This window comes from Pan troglodytes, chromosome 19 (assembly GCF_028858775.2).
Source record: "Pan troglodytes isolate AG18354 chromosome 19, NHGRI_mPanTro3-v2.0_pri, whole genome shotgun sequence".
Lineage (NCBI taxonomy): Eukaryota > Metazoa > Chordata > Mammalia > Primates > Hominidae > Pan > Pan troglodytes.
Window position 1 is genome coordinate 32,079,220 of NC_072417.2, and position 15,998 is coordinate 32,095,217.

General features: G+C 41.1%; 1 protein-coding gene across 4 annotated transcripts in view; it reads left to right on the plus strand.

Annotated features, from left to right (window-relative positions):
* Positions 1–15,998, plus strand: part of SLFN12L (schlafen family member 12 like) — a 64,294-nt gene that overhangs the window by 12,262 nt on the left and 36,034 nt on the right. For all 4 annotated transcript variants that reach the window (XR_010153235.1, XR_010153234.1, XM_001156165.8 and 1 more), the window contains exon 2: positions 2,619–3,309. Coding sequence is in view for 1 of the 4 variants with exons in the window: in XM_001156165.8 (XP_001156165.6) it covers positions 3,209–3,309 (101 nt within the window). In the remaining 3 variants the exon portion in view is untranslated. The remainder of the gene's footprint in view (positions 1–2,618; positions 3,310–15,998) is intronic.

A 15,998-nucleotide genomic window follows, 5' to 3' on the forward strand; every position in this document is an offset into this window, starting at 1 on the left:
GGGTTGACGATTCTTTTCTTTAAGAATGTTGAATATTGGCCCCCACTCTCTTCTGGCTTGTAGGATTTCTGCAGAGAGATCTGCTGTTAGTTTGATGGGCTTCCATTTGTGGGTAACCCAACCTTTCTCTCTGGCTGCCCTTAACATTTTTTTCCTTCATTTCAACCTTGGTGAATCTGATGATTATGTGTCTTAGGGTTGCTCTTCTCGAGGAATATCTTTGTGGTGTTCTCTGTATTTCCTGAATTTGAATGTTGGCCTGTCTTGTTAGGTTGGGGAAGTTCTCTTGGATAATATCCTGAAGAGTGTTTTCCAAATTGGTTCCATTCTCCTCATCACTTTCATGTACACCAATCAAACGTAGATGTGGTCTTTTCACATAGTCCCATATTTTCTTGGAGGCTTTGTTCATTCCTTTTCATTCTTTTTTCTCTATTCTTGTCTTCTTGCTTTATTTCATTAAGTTGATCTTCAATCTCTGATATCCTTTCTTCTGCTTGATCAATTTGGCTACTGATACTTGTGTATGTTTCACGAAGTTCTCGTGCTGTGTTTTTCAGCTCCATCAGGTCATTTATATTCTTCTCTAAACTAGTTATTCTAGTTAGCAATTTGTCTAACCTTTTTTCAAGGTTCTTAGCTTCCCTGTGTTGGGTTAAAACATGCTCCTTTAGCTCAGAGGAGTTTGTCATTACCCACCTTATGAAGCCTACGTCTGTCAATTTGTCAAACTCATTCTCTGTCCAGTTTTGTTCCCTTGCTGGCAAGGAGTTGTGATCCTTTGGAGGAGAAGAGGTATTCTGGTTTTTGGAATTTTCAGCCTTTTTGAGCTGGTTTCTCCCCATCTTCGTGGATTTATCTACCTTTTGTCTTTGATGTTGGTGACCTTCAGATGGGGTCTCTGAGTGGATGTGCTAGTCCTTTCTGTTTGTTAGTTTTCCTTCTAACAGTCTGGTCCCTCTGCTGTAGGTCTGCTGGAGTTTGCTGGAGGTCCACTGCAGACCCCGTTTGCCTGGGTATCACCAGTGTGGGCTGCAGAACAGCAAAGATTGCTGCCTGTTCTTTCCTTTGGAAGCTTCGTGCCAGAGGGGCACCCACCAGATGCCAGCCAGAGCTCTCTTGTATGAGGTGTTTGTTGGCCCCTGCTGGGAGGTGTCTCCCAGTTGGGATACACATGGGCCAGGGACCCACTTGAGGAGGCCATCTGACCCTTAGCAAGCTCGAACGCTGTGCCAGGAGATCCGCTGCTCTCTTTAGAGCTGTCAGGCAGGTACACTAAAGTCTGCTGACACTGCACCCGCAGCCGCCCCTTCCCCCAGGTGCTCTGTCCCAGGGAGATGGGGGTTTTATTTATCTCCCCCAACTTCTTAACATCTCTAAAATCTAGATGTATGTCATAATAGATGCCATCTCCTACTCACTAACATCCACGTTGCAGGCATAATCAAGTTGTGTGAACACCTGGTATGAATGAGAAAGCACAAGCAACAATGAACAATAAACAATTACCAGTAAAGTTTGGGTAATTTCAATTTCAAATTACCACTTACAAATCTTGATTCTGGTTTGTATTCGGCCACTGCCACAATAGGGCAAAAACATTCTTGTTTTTCTCCCTTTGGACCCCATGATCTTTGAAATTTTTTTTTTTTTAAGACAAGGTCTGACTCAATCGCCTAGGCTGGAGTGCAGTGGCACAATCTCAGCTCACTGCAACCTCCGCCTCCTGGGCTCAAGCAATCCTCCCACCTCAGCCTCCTGAGGAGATGGGACTACAGGCATGCACCATTTTGCCTAGATCATTTTTATATTTTTTGTAGAAACAGGGTTTCACCATTATGCCCAGGCTGGTCTCGCACTCCTGGGCTCAAGTGATCACCCATCTTGGCCTCCCAAAGTGCTAGGATTACAGGAGTGAGCCACCGCACCCAGCCTAAAATAAGTTTATAACTCTGTAGCACAAGTATACTCTCATGTCACGTAATTGTTCCTTGTTTGCCTGTGACAAAGAGAAGACTTTTGTAATGGGGGGGAGCCTCAGATTGATCTGCATGTGATGCAACAATTCTGCTTCAGGAGAGATAGCTTCAAGGGTCTCCTAGTTGAGGACTGAAGAAAATTAACTGCCAATAAAAGCTTTTACGTAACTTCCTCTTCTCCGCAAATATTGTGCTAATGAGTACCTTCTTCCTGGGAAGGCTCCTGCTACCCCCATTAGTGGGGACTGTTAGGGGACATTTTGAGATTCATGCACTTTGAGAGTGGGATGGGGAATAGGACTCATCTTTTTCAAGCAGCTGCAATGAGCCAGACTCTTTATGTTACTTCATTTATTCCTCTCCATAGGAAATGTGCTATTCTTAGTTTTGTTTTACAAATGAGAGAGCAAAGTCTCAGAGAGGTTAGGTCAAAGGCATAATAAACACATGGGTTTAGATGAGATTTACCAGATATTTCAAAGCTTCTTTTCCTTTATAATTGTAATATAATGTTTATAGAAGAATATTTGAAATATCTGTAATTAATAATCAAATATATTAATCAGTTAATTATAACTAATTGTCATAATCAGTATGATTCTTCTCCTTCCCCTAATTTCTCATTCTTTTCACATCTAGTGCTACCAGGATATTTGCGATGTACTCTGGAATCCCTCTGGAAGGAGCTGTCCTCACAGAATGAAGGATTAGAGGAGTTAATAAATAAGCAAACCCAACCTTTCTCCTGGGGAACTGTGGTCCTCTCTAGAAGCTAGGCTGTGGACCTGAATTTGCAGGAGAAGCCAGGAGTCATCTGCGATGCTCTGCTGATAGCATAGAACAGCCCTGGCAGGGCCAGGACTACTGCACTCGCACTGCCCTTACTTTGAAGCAGAAGCTGGTGAACATGGGGGGCTACACTGGGAAGGTGTGTGTCAGGGCCAAGGTCCTCTGCCTGAGTCCTGAGAGCAGCGCAGAGGCCTTGGAGGCTGCAGTGTCTCCGACGGATTACCCCGCGTCCTATAGTTTTGCAGGCACCCAGCACATTGGAAGCCCTGCTGCAGTCCCTCGTGATTGTCTTGCTCGGCTTCAGGTCTCTCTTGAGTGACCTGCTCAGCTATGAGGTTTTAAATCTGCTCACAGCCCAGCAGTATGAGATATTCTCCAGAAGCTTCCACAAGAACAGAGAATTGTTTGTCCATGGCTTACCTGGCTTAGGAAAGACCATCATGGCCATGAAGATCATGGAGAGGATCAGGAATGTGTTTCACTGTGAGGCACACAGAATTCTCTACATTTGTGAAAGTCAGTTTCTGAGGAATTTCATCAGGTAAGCAGTTGGACCTTATGTCTCTAAGTATTATTTAATCTGTGTTTAATTTTCTCTGCTAAGTAACCTTGTCCCTTGAAAATTAAGTGGTAAAATTATCTGTGACAACAAACTGTGTTTAGGAGAGCACAATGGGGTAATTTTTTCTACCTTTTTTTTTATTATACTTTAAGTTTTAGGGTACATGTGCACAACGTGCAGGTTTGTTACATATGTATACATGTGCCATGTTGGTGTGCTGCACCCATTAACTCGTCATTTAACATTAGGTATATCTCCTAATGCTATCCCTCCCCCTCCCCCCACCCCACAACAGGCCCCGGTGTGTGATGTTCCCTTTCCTGTGTCCATTTTCTACCTTTTTTAGCTAAAGAAAACCGACTCAGGTCATTTTTCATTTTCTTGAGACAGAGTCTTGCTCTGTCACCCAGGCTGGAGTGCAGTGGCACCATCATGACTCACTGTAGCCTCAACCTCCTGAGCTCAAGCAATCCTCCCACCTCAGCTTCCTGAGTAGCTAGGACCCAGTTGCCTGCCATCATGCCTGGATAATTTAAAAATATTTTTGTAAAAACAACTATGTAGCTCAGGCTGGAGTGATCATAGTTCACCATATCCCTGAAATCCTGGGCTGAAGTGATCCTCCTGCCTCAGCCTCCCCAATTGCTGGGATTGTAGGCATGAGCCACTGTGCCAGGCTCAATTGGGTTTTGATGGTGCCTGCCTATCTCTGCAATCTGGCTTTAGCTAGCTGGGACTTACTCCATTAAAGATCTGAAAATCCACCCAGCCATGGTAAAATAAAACAAAATGCTTTTAAAATTTAAGTTAACTTTTTATTTTAAAATATTCATAGACTTACAGAAAAGTTGCAAAGATAGTACAGAAAGTTCCTGTGTACCCTTCACTCAGTTCCCTCTTTCATTACTACATTACTGTGGTTCACTTTTCACAACCATCATACATTGCTGTGAACTAAACTCCACAATTTATCTGGATTTCCCAGTTTTCTCCTATTGTGCTTTGTCTGTTCCAGGATCCCATCCAGGACGCCACATGACATTTAGTAGTTATGTCTCCTTAGCTTCCTTGGATCTGTGATAATTTTTCAGACTTTATTTTTGAAGACCTGGATAGTTTTGAGAAGCACTGTTCAGGCACTTTGTAGAATGTCCCTTTTGGGTTTGTCTGATGTTTTTCTCATAGTTAGGCTGGAGTTATAGGTTGTCAACTTAAAAATCACACAATTTATAAGTTTAGAAAAGAGATTTTATTTATTATAAAGTGTTACAACTTGCAGGCTGGCCATCCTGATTGGGGGGAAGCTTAGACAGAAAGGCAGCACTTTGAAAGAAGGGAGGATGGAACAAGGATTTGTGCAGAATGGCTTGGGCAGTATATATATTCAGCAGGTTATAGGAGGAGATATGAATACTCCTGAGAGGGGGTTGTGCATGTGCATGGAGAGTAAACATGCTTATTGTGTGTATTGTCCCATGTTCACTTTTTAGTAGAGACAACTTTTTTTTTTTTGAGACCGAGTTTTGCTCTGTCGCCCAGGCTGGAGTGCAGTGGTATGATCTCGGCTCACTGCAACTGCTGCCTCCTGGGTTCAAGCAAATTCTCCTGCCTCAACCTCCCGAGTAGCTGGGACTACAGGCGTGCATCACCACCCCTGTCTAATTTTTGTGTTTTTAATAGAGTACGGGTTTTGCCATGTTGGCCAGGCTGGTCTTGAACTCCTGACCTCAGGTGATCCACCCGTCTCGGCCTCCCAAAGTGTTGGGATTACAGGCATGAGCCATCGTGCCCAGCCAGTAGAGACTAAACTTTATAATTATTACAATTAGACCCTATATGTTTTAACTTTTATATCTATTACAATTAGACCTTACACATCAAAAGTCTTTTCAGGAGAAGAAGGCACTCAAGTGCTCAGAATCGAAACCAGCCAGAACCAGTCCATGGTTGGTGGTCTTGTTATCAGAAGAAAGTTACTAAAATCAGTCTCTTGTCCAGTCAAAGCTGTAGTTAGGGCTGGTGGAGCAGGGGGTCAGTTGGTTCACGTCTGGCAGTGGATGCGCTGCAGTTGTTTTAATATTGCTTATCTCCAGGCCAGTGTTTGTTTAGCTGATAGAAGAAAAGAAAAAGCTTGTGGCTATTAGAACATAGTTTATTCTTTAAGTGTAGGGACGCGTGACTCAACTCTTGCCTGTCAAGGCTTTAGGTCCTATTTACAACTTGGTATCTTATTGCCACGAAGAGACTGTTTCATCGGTCTTATGATGTTTATTTTAACCTGAGTGCTGGTCAGTTGTTGTGTCTAAACTGCAAAAGAGAGCAGTTATAATGAGGTGCGGCTGACCTGCCATTCCATCATGCTTGCAAATTCAACTTTTAAGGTTTTTCTGGGGTCCCCTTGGCCAAGAGGGGGTCTGTTCAGTGGTTGGGGGGCTTAGGATTTTATTTTTCATACTCAAGATTTTCAAGAGGAAGACCACAGGGATGAACTGTAATTGTCATCATATCATATCAGGGGTGTATGCGATCGACATGTCTTATCATGTTGATAGTAACCTTGACCGTATGAGTCAGGAAGTGTTTGCCAGGTTGATCCACCGTATTTACTTTTCCTCCCTCAGATGTCATAAGTGCAGTTCACACTCAAAGGGTGAGGATTGAAGTGCCACTTCCTTGATGTGGGGAGAGAGGATGTAGCTATTATACATAAGTTATTTGGAATTCTTCTGTATAGGAGACTTGTCTTTTCTCCATTTACTCATTCATTCAATCTTTTACTTGTATGAATGAACTTATAGGTACTTATTTAATATTTTGGGTTATATTTCAATATTACATTATTTAGTTCCTCAAATTGTTCTAGTATTAGCCATTGGAAGCTCTTTCTTTTTTATTTATTTTATTTTGCTTTAAGTTCTGGGATACATGTGCAGAACGTGCAGGTTTGTTACATAGGTATACATGTGCCATGGTGGTTTGCTGCACCAATCAACCTGTCATCTAGATTTTAAGCCATGCATGCATTAAGTATTTGTCCTAACGCTCTCCCTTTCCTTGCCCCCCTACCCTCTGACAGGCCCCAGTGTGTGATGTTCCCCTTTGTGTGTCCGTGTGTTCTTATTGTTCAACTCCCACTCATGAGTGAGAACATGTGGTGTTTGGTTTTCTGTTTCTGTGTTAGTTTGCTGAGAATCATGGCTTCCAGCTTCATCCACGTCTTTGCAAAGGACATGAACTCATTCTTTTTTATGGCTGCATAGTGTGTACGTGCCACATTTTCTTTATCCAGTCTATCATTGATGGGCATTTGGGTTGGTTCCAAGTCTTTGCTATTGTAAATAGTGCTGCAGTAAACATATGTGTGCATGTGTCTTTATAGTAGAATGATTTATAATCCTTTGGGTATATACCCAGTAATGGGATTGCTTGGTTAAATGGTATTTCTGGTGTTAGATCCTTGAGGAATTGCCACACTGTCTTCCACAATGGTTGAATTAATTTACATTCCCACCAACAATGTAAAAGTGTTCCTATTTCTCCACATCCTCTCCAGCATCTGTTGTTTTCTGACTTTTTAATAATCGTCATTCTAACTGGTGTGAGATGCTATCTCATTGTGGTTTTGATTTGCTTTTCTCTAATGACCTGTGATGGTAAGCTTTTTTTCATGTTTGTTCGGTGCATAAATGTCTTTTTTTTTTTTTTTTTAAATACAGTCTCACTCTGTCTCCCAGGCTGGAGTGCAGTGGCACGATCTCGGCTTACTGCAACCTCTGCCTCCTGGCTTCAAGCAATTCTCCTCCCTCAGCTTCCCGAGTAGCTGGGATTATAGGCACCTGCCACGATGCCCAGCTAATTTTTGTATTTTTGTAGAGATGGGGTTTCACCGTGTTGGCCAGGGTGGTCTCAAACTCCTGACCTCAAGAGATCCACCCGCCTCGGCATCCCAAAGTGCTGGGATTACAGGCGTGGGCCACCGCACCTGGTCAGAGATGTCTTCTTTTGAGAAGTGTCTGTTCATATCCTTTGCCCACTTTTTGATAGGGTTGTTTGTTTTTCTCTTGTGAATTTGTTCAAGTTCCTTGTAGATCCTAGATATTAGACCTTTGTCAGATGGGTAGATTGCAAAAATTTTCTCCCATTCTGTAGGTTGCCTGTTCACCCTGATGATAGTTTATTTTGCTGTGCAGAAGCTCTTTAGTTTGATTAGATCCCATTTGTCAATTTTAACTTTTGTTGCAATTGCTTTTGTTTTAGTCATGAAGTCTTTGCCCGTGCCTATGTCCTGAATGGTATTGCCTAGGTTTTCTTTTAGCGTTTTTATGGTTTTGAGTTTTACATTTAAGTCTTTAATCCATCTTGAGTTAATTTTTGTATAGGTGTAAGGAAGGAGTACAGTTTCTGTTTTCTGCATATGGCTAGCCAGTTTTCCCAGCACGATTTATTAAACAGGGAATCCTTTCCCCATTGTTTGTTTTGTCAGTTTTGTCGAAGATCAGATGGTTGTAGATGTGTGGTGTTATTTCTTAGGTCTCTGTTCTGTTTCATTGGTTGATGTATCTGTTTTGGTACCAGTGCTATGCTGTTTTGGTTACTGTAGGCTTGTAGTATAGTTTGAAGTTAGGTAGTGTGATGCCTCCAGCTTTGTTCTTTTTGCTTAGGATTCTCTTGGCTATATGGGCTCTTTTTTGGTTCCATATGAAATTTACAGTAGTTTTTTCTAATTCTGCAAAGAAAGTCACTGGTAGCTTGATGGGAATAGCATTGAATCTATAAATTACTTTGGGCAGTATGGCCATTTTCACAATATTGATTCTTCCTATCCATGAGCTTGGAATGTTTTTCCATTTATTTGTGTCCTCTCTTATTTCCTTAAGCAGTGGTTTGTAGTTCTTGAAGAGGTCCTTCACGTCCCTTGTAAGTTGTGTTCCTAGGTATTTTATTCTCTTTGTAGCAATTGTGAATGGGAGTTCACTCATGATTTGGCTCTGTGCTTGTCTGTTGTTGGTGTATAGGAATGCTTGTGATTTTTTTTCTCTGCCCCAGCCCTAAAATCAGCCATTTCTCCAAGAAGCTCTGGTTCTTTTTACTGAAGAATGGCAAAAACCAAGATCTGTGCCCTCACTGCTATTTGTTTGTTTTCTTAATTTGTTTATGTTGACTATTCTGGCTTTTGCAAAATGTCACTGTATATGACTGCAGTGCCCATGGCACACATTAGCCATGTGTAGAAAATTAGTGCTTGCTATGTGGCTGGTCCAAATTGAGATGACAAGTAAGTGTAAAATAGACACTGGGATTCAAAAACTTAGTTTGACAAAGAATGAAAAATTACATGAATCATTTTTAAATGGATTACGTGTCAAAATGATAATATTTTGGAAATATTTAGTTGAATAAAATATTTTATTAAAAGTAAAGCTGCTTATTTATTTTTACCTTTTAAAAATGTGCTTACTATATTAAAATCACATTTATGTATTGCATTATATTTCTGTTGGATGGCACTGGTATATGGATCATTAAAATAGGTCTGCTCATTGTTAAAATTAATCTGCTCATCATTAGACTAGACCAGTGGCTCTCAATAGAGTGGAGGGGGTGGCGGATTTTGCCCTCCAAGGGACATAATATCTGGAGATATTTCCGGTTGTCACCCCTTGAGGGGAGTGTGTTAATGGTACCTGGTGGATAGAGGCCAGGGATACTGCTGAACATCCTAGAAGGTACAGGATAGCCCCCCACAACAAACAATTTTCCAGCCCCAAATCTCAATAGTGTCAAGGCTGACAAATCCTGTACTACAAAAAGAAGGAGTATAGTTCTATCCTTCTTAAACACGTATTCCAGAATGGAAGGGCAGAACTGGTTAGAGTTTTAATCTGATCAAAGTGATGGAATGTTTTGCTTTAGGACAATTAATGCCTGGTGCACTGAGGTTCCTATATGCTGGGGAGCTGGAAAATGGAATGAAGAATCTTAGAGGATTCCATGCCCCTAGTAGGGACCCCAACCTTTTTGATGCTGAAGTAATAGAGTTGCAAAAACTGTTTGTTCTTGTGAAGTGGTAGTGATATGTGAAGGACAACTAAGGGAAATAGTTTCCTTGGAAAGATAAACTATCTTCAGTGGATATTAGGAAATAAGGATATTAATGTCTCTCAAATTCTATGGTCCTATATTGATCAGTTTGAAGATGTTACTAAGTGTTTATATAAATCTAGTAGAGGGGGTCTCTAAGAATCCCAGGGAAAAAATAAGAAATTAAGCCCAAAACATCCAATTCTTTAAATATGCTAACTCTTTAAGAAACACTGGCAGGGTGCGGTGGCTCATGCCTGTAATCTCAGCACTTTGGGAGGCAGAGGTGGGTAGATCACGAGGTCAGGAGTTCGAGACCAGCCTGGCCAACATAGTGAAACCCCGTCTCTTCTAAAAATACAAATATTAGCCGGGTGTGGTGGTGGGCTCCTGTAATCCCAGTTACTCATGCGGCTAGGTCAGGAGAATCGCTTGAACCTGGGAGATGGAGGTTGCAGTGAGCCAAGATCGTGCCACTGCACTCCAGCCTGGGCAACAAAGAGTAAAACTCCGTCTCAAAAAAAAAAAAAAAAAAAAAAAAAATTGCCAGGCGTGGTGGCCGCGCCTGCAATCCCAGCTACGCAGAAGGCTGAGGCGAAAGGATCGCTTGAGTCTGGGAGGCGCAGGTGGCAGTGAGTTGAGATCACGCCACTGCACTCCAACCTGGGGTGAGAGAACGAGAATAGGTCTCAAAAACAAACAAGCAAAAAACCAAAACAAACAAATAAACTAAAACAAAAGAAACACTCTCCAGGCATGGAGAAAATAATATAAACTCAGTGGTAATCCTATACACATGACTCTCTCTCAAACTTGCATAAATACAGTAAATGCATTAACGATTTTAATCTTCAGAACCCTGGATCTTGCTTTCCAAGTGCCTGTCCCGCCGGCGTCGGGTCTGAGCGGCTCCCTGTGCTCGGATGGTTCGTGGGCAACCGCTCCTTTCCCCCACCGCCGCAGTCCACACTCAGCGTTCTGGGGAAGAGGCTGGTTCGGAACGGAGCCATCGCCGCTGGGGTATTCGGGGCCCTTTTCATCGGGTACTGCATCTACTTCGACCGCAAAAGACTGAAGTGACCCCAACTTAAAGAACAGGCGTCCAGAATAAAGAAAGAAACAGAAGCTGGCCGAGGAGTGAGTTGAGCTTTCCAAGTTAGCTGACCTTAAAGATGCTGAAGCTGTCCAGAAATTCCTCCTTGAAGAGATATAGCTTTAGTGAAGAGATCCTAGCTAAAGGTGTAGACCACCTGACAAATCCAAGTGCTGTGTGTGGACAGCCACAGTGGTTACTGCAAGTGTTACAACAAACCCTTCCACTACCAGTGATCCAGATGCTTCTGACAAAGCCCCTACCAGTTAATCAGAGACTTGTAAGTGCTGGCGCTTGGCGGAAGACGATGTGGAATGAGAAACAAATGTCAACATAATAAAATCTCAGTTAAAATACTTTAAAAATTCTTAACTTGGTAGTTAAGCAGAAGGGCAAATATGCTTGTTATGAACTATTCTACATTGAAATCTACCAAAGTTAATGTTTACTTTGTGTAAATCCATTTGGTTCATTTATTTTTCCCAGTGAAAAGCATATTTTGATAGAGATCTTTTCATTTTTTAAGTACACTATGAGTTACTGAAATATCACAGATTTTGTTCATTTCTAAAACATGCGATTAACATGTGCATATGGCCTTGCTTATGTTAAAAACACCCAGGGCTCAGTGTTGAAAGATAGGCAAAAAAGTGTAGGAGAAACTGAAGAATGCACATTTTTATGGCTAGTGCATTATGCTATAAATCAGGAAATTTGATAGAGACTTGATTGTGTTTGTTAAAACTGAGGATTAAAATTTTGAGGTGATGATTCCATTTAATCTCTTAGACATAAATCTGCAAGGTGTGCTGTTGTGCTGTGTTAACATTACCACCTTCCAGTGTGTCAGTCTTGAAATGTTTTGTTTAAATCAGTGAGCTTAATGTGTTCTAAGCAATTATCTCCTTGCATTTAAAATATAAGTAGTTGCAAACAGCACCAGGAATTAGATTTATGTATACCCCTAATCAAGCTTTGTGAGCTCACTTTCCTCAATGTATTGAACGAGGGAGTCCATTTGCTGACCTGCGAAGTGTCCCTTTCAGCTTCTCATTCATTTGGTTCTGTTTAGCATCTTCATATCCACCTTCATCTGAGGAACGTATGTTGGCAACCAGGCCTTGCCTTTTTTAATATTCTGAATTTCGCGTGCTTGCCTGACTTAGTATTTCCAAATTTATCTTTTTTCAGTGATACAACTCTTTTGTTGATTTTCACTGAAATTATATGATTCTGTCACTACTCTGTAAATTAATCTGAAACTTAACTTTTAAGGTAACCGCGATGATCTACTTGTAAAAATGTTTGCTGCCTTTTGCTTTTATCTTCAATGTACCTCCTAAGTCCTACTTCAACCTGATTAATTTATCCTGTTAAACAATGAAAGTAAAGTGTGACCTTGTGACTGAGGACCTGAAAAGAATGGAGAGGGTGGGACCTCTTATTCTCAAATAGTGACATATATTATCTGCAGTCACAGACTCAGTTTCAGAATGACAGTAAGGATACTTGGTGGCATCTGTTGGTACTTGGTGGCATCTGTTGGTACTTGGTGGCATCTGTCGAACTGAGCAGCATTTCTCATTGTACAGATAGCTTTCATTCTGCCTAAAAATCTGTGGGGAGATCCCAAAGACTTTTCCTATGTACTAGGCATTTCATTTTGGTTTACTTACAAACTCTTTTTAAGTGTCATTAACCTTGTTTTTTTTTTATGGTATAGTGGAAAGAGAAATACAGTTCCAGTGTCTCCCTCTGGTCAGCTGCACAGCCTTCGGCAAGTCACAGTTCATCTCTGAACTTACCTCTAGCATATATAAGTGAACATTTGACTAGGTGACTCACACATTTGAGGATTTTCTCAGATACCTTGTGGGTTTGCCATCCTTATCCCTTAAACAGTACTTTTGATGATGAGGCACAATATCATTTTCAGGGGAGATGACCAGCACAAACATACCAGATAGTCAGTTTTACTAATAGGATCCCAAATCCACCCCAGTGCAGTGGTGACTGGTCAGTGACTGACCAGGCAGTGAAGAAACCTTTTGCACTAGCCCAGATATAGATAGAGGGACAGTCAAAGGCAAATAGAGGAGGGAAAGGGAGCAAGGGGCAAACAGCTCAGCTGGGAAAGAACGGGCCCAGAGAAAGGGGGGTTGGCTGGAGGAGTGAGGGGGCAACTTAGGTTCAGAGAGGGTAGAAACACTATGTCCTTGAAAACTGTAGTGCAATACAAACTTGGTATCGCTTGGCTCAAAATAATTGGCTTTGGTCTAATGCTTGAAAAGGCAGTGATATCGTCTTCATTTCACAGTTGATTAAGCCAAGTACATTTTCTTATTTAAATGACAACTTCAGTGCTTTAAAATTAGACACTACCTTTTAAAGCTAGCAGTGTTAAGTTAAAGAAAACAGGCTGGGCACGGTGGCTCATGCCTGTAATCCTGGCACTTTGGGAGGCCGAGGCAGGCGGATCACAAGGTCAGGAGATCCAGGCCATCCTGGCTAACACAGTGAAACCCCGTCTGTACTAAAAATACAAAAAAATTAGCCGGACATGGTGGCGGGCGCCTGTGGTCCCAGCTACTCAGGAGGCTGAGGTAGGAGAATGGTGTGAACCCGGGAGGCGGAGCTTGCAGTGAGCTGAGACCACGCCACTGCACTCCAGCCTGGGCGACAGAGCGAGACTCCATCTCAAAAAAAAAAAAAAAAATCAGCTCTTTTTAAAATTCTCTCCCAGAAACACAATTGCCACTTTCTGTTCCCATCTTAAGTTTACCAGGTGATAGAACCAAGTCCCTGTGGTGATGCTGGCCAAATGCTGCTCAGCAGGTGAGAACAGAAAAACAAAACAAAACATAACAAAACCCAGATTTCAGTGGAATGATAAACAGCTTGAATGTTTCCATGTGCTAACGTTGTACACTTACAAAAAAACCTTTGGAAGTGGAAAATATGTATTAGTGCCATGTTGACAATGTATCTTTAGGCAAGGATACATTGTTTGTTTCCACAATTTGTACTTAAAGTGAAAGCACATGTAAAACATAGACTTAGCTGGCCCTGGAATTGCTGTTATGTTTTTTATTTATTTTATTTTATTTAGAGATGAAGTCTTGCTTTGTTGCCCAGGCTGGAGTGCAGTGGCACAATCATAGCTCACTGCCACGTCAAATACTTGGGCTCAAGGGATCCTTCCACCTCAGCCTCCTGCTCCTGAGTAGCTAGGACTATAGGGGCTCTGTGTGTGTGTGTGTGTGTGTGTGTGTGTGTGTGTGTGTGTATGTTTGTGTGTGTAGAGACGAGGTCTCACCATCTTGCCCAGGCTGGTCTCTAACTCCTGGGCTTAAGGGATCCTCCTGCGTCAGCCTCCCAAAGTGATGCTTTTCTATTAACAGACAACTAGAACTTATGTCACACTTAATTTATGTAAAGTGTGTAAAACCTAGAATAGTGTACATAGTAAATATTTGATTCCTTTTACCCATGAGTAAGTTTATTTTACCATCTTCTTGCCTATCTTTCTGACCTTGTTGAAACAACCTGAGGACCAGAGTATTAATGAAATGTTATTGCAGAAGAGATTATGAGAAAATTGGTATATACTACAAATATCATACAAAATCTTGTAATGTAAGAAATGCAGTTTTATTATCGCTTCAATCTTAATTGTTTAAGTGAATATTAAAGGGATTGGAGAAAAAGAAAAGAACTCTGCATCTTAAAATGTTTTCTACTAGAAAAAAATTACAATTGAGAAATACAATCTTTAGTTAAATGTATACATTACAGTCAAAATAGAATAAGATAAACATGAAAATCAATGTAAAAACAAAAGAGTAGTAAAGTTTAAACAATATTGCATCTTTCTAATATACGCCATTTCTCTCTCTCAACAGTTTGAGTTAAAAAAATAGGAAAATCTGACTAGAACTATGGTCAGTGCTGATGAAGAAGCAAGACATTCAAAGTAACTTCAGGTCAGATATTAGTAGTAATTAAAGAATTTAGGAATCCTTTCTCTTCTTTTTTTTTTTCTGCTGTGAATTCAGTTTTATTTGGCATAATTAACAGAGAAAATTTTATGCTTCCATAGGAGATTTTGGTTACTGTTTTCCTTTTTTTTAAACTGAGATATAATTGCATCCTATATAATTAATTCTTTCAAAGTGTACAATTCAATAATTTTTAGTACATTCACGGAGTTGTGCAATGATCACCACTATCCACCTCACAAAGAAATGCAACATCCATTAGCGCTCACTCTCATTCTCCTTGTCCAGCCCCTGGCAACGACTCCTCTCCTCTCTGTCTCTATGGACGTGCCTATCTGGATATTTCCTATAATAGGAATAACAGTGTGTGACCTTTTATGACTGGCTTCTTTCACGTAACATAAAGTTTTCAAGTTCATCCGTGTTGCAGCCTGCATCAGTGCTTCATTTCTTTTTATGGCCAAATAATATTTAACTGCATGCATACACTACATTTTATTTATTCATTCATCTTGATAGACATTTGGACTGTTTCCACTTTTTGGCTGTTGTGGATAATGCTTCCATGAATATTCATGTACAAGTGCCTGTGTGCACATATGTTTTCAATTCTCTTGGATTTATGTCTAGAAGCGGAATTGCTGGGTATGAACACCATTTCAAATACTGCTGAAATATTGTATTCACTGATTTATGTAATAGTTATTGCTTTGAAAAGATTAAAGCAGAAAGTGGAAGCTGGCTTTTTAATTTGACTTACATGGCTGTTTTGTACTTCCTATCATCTCATGAATCCATGTGGTTCCACTACTTGCTTTTACCTGCTTGGCTTCTATGGGTATGTGAGTTTATGGCTCCTCCATTAAGAGTCTCTATTTTTTGGCCGGATGCTGTGGCTCACACCTGTAATCCCAGCACTTTGTGAGGCCGAGACAGGAGGATCATGAGGTCAGGAGATCGAGACCATCTTGGCTAACACGGTGAAACCCCGTTTCTACTAAAAATACAAAAAATTAGCCAGGCGTGGTGGCAGGCACCTGTAGTCCCAGCTACTCGGGAGGCTGAGGCAGGAGAATGGCATGAACCCAGGAGGCGGAGCTTGCAGTGAGCTGAGACCACGCCACTGCACTCCAACCTGGGGGACACAGCGAGACTCTGTCTCAAAAAAAAAAAAAAAGAGTCTCTTTTTAAAAAATATTTAATATTTCATTTCAAAATAATAGTATGAGTTTTAATTATGCATTCTACAAGGAAAAAATAAAAGTCCAAATTTTCACTGGAGAAACATTAAACACCAACTACTGTAACTAATTTATGCCTGGCTTTCCCCCCAAATGCTCATTGTCAGAAACCAAAGAGAAAACTTCCCAAATTGCTGTGACTAAATGGGTGGGCATGCAGAAATCCCACACAGGAAGCCCCTCAACAACAGAAGAGAAGAATCTCAGCTTTAGTTCTTTAGTTTTAAAAAAGTTTATTCTTAAAAAAGGCAGAGG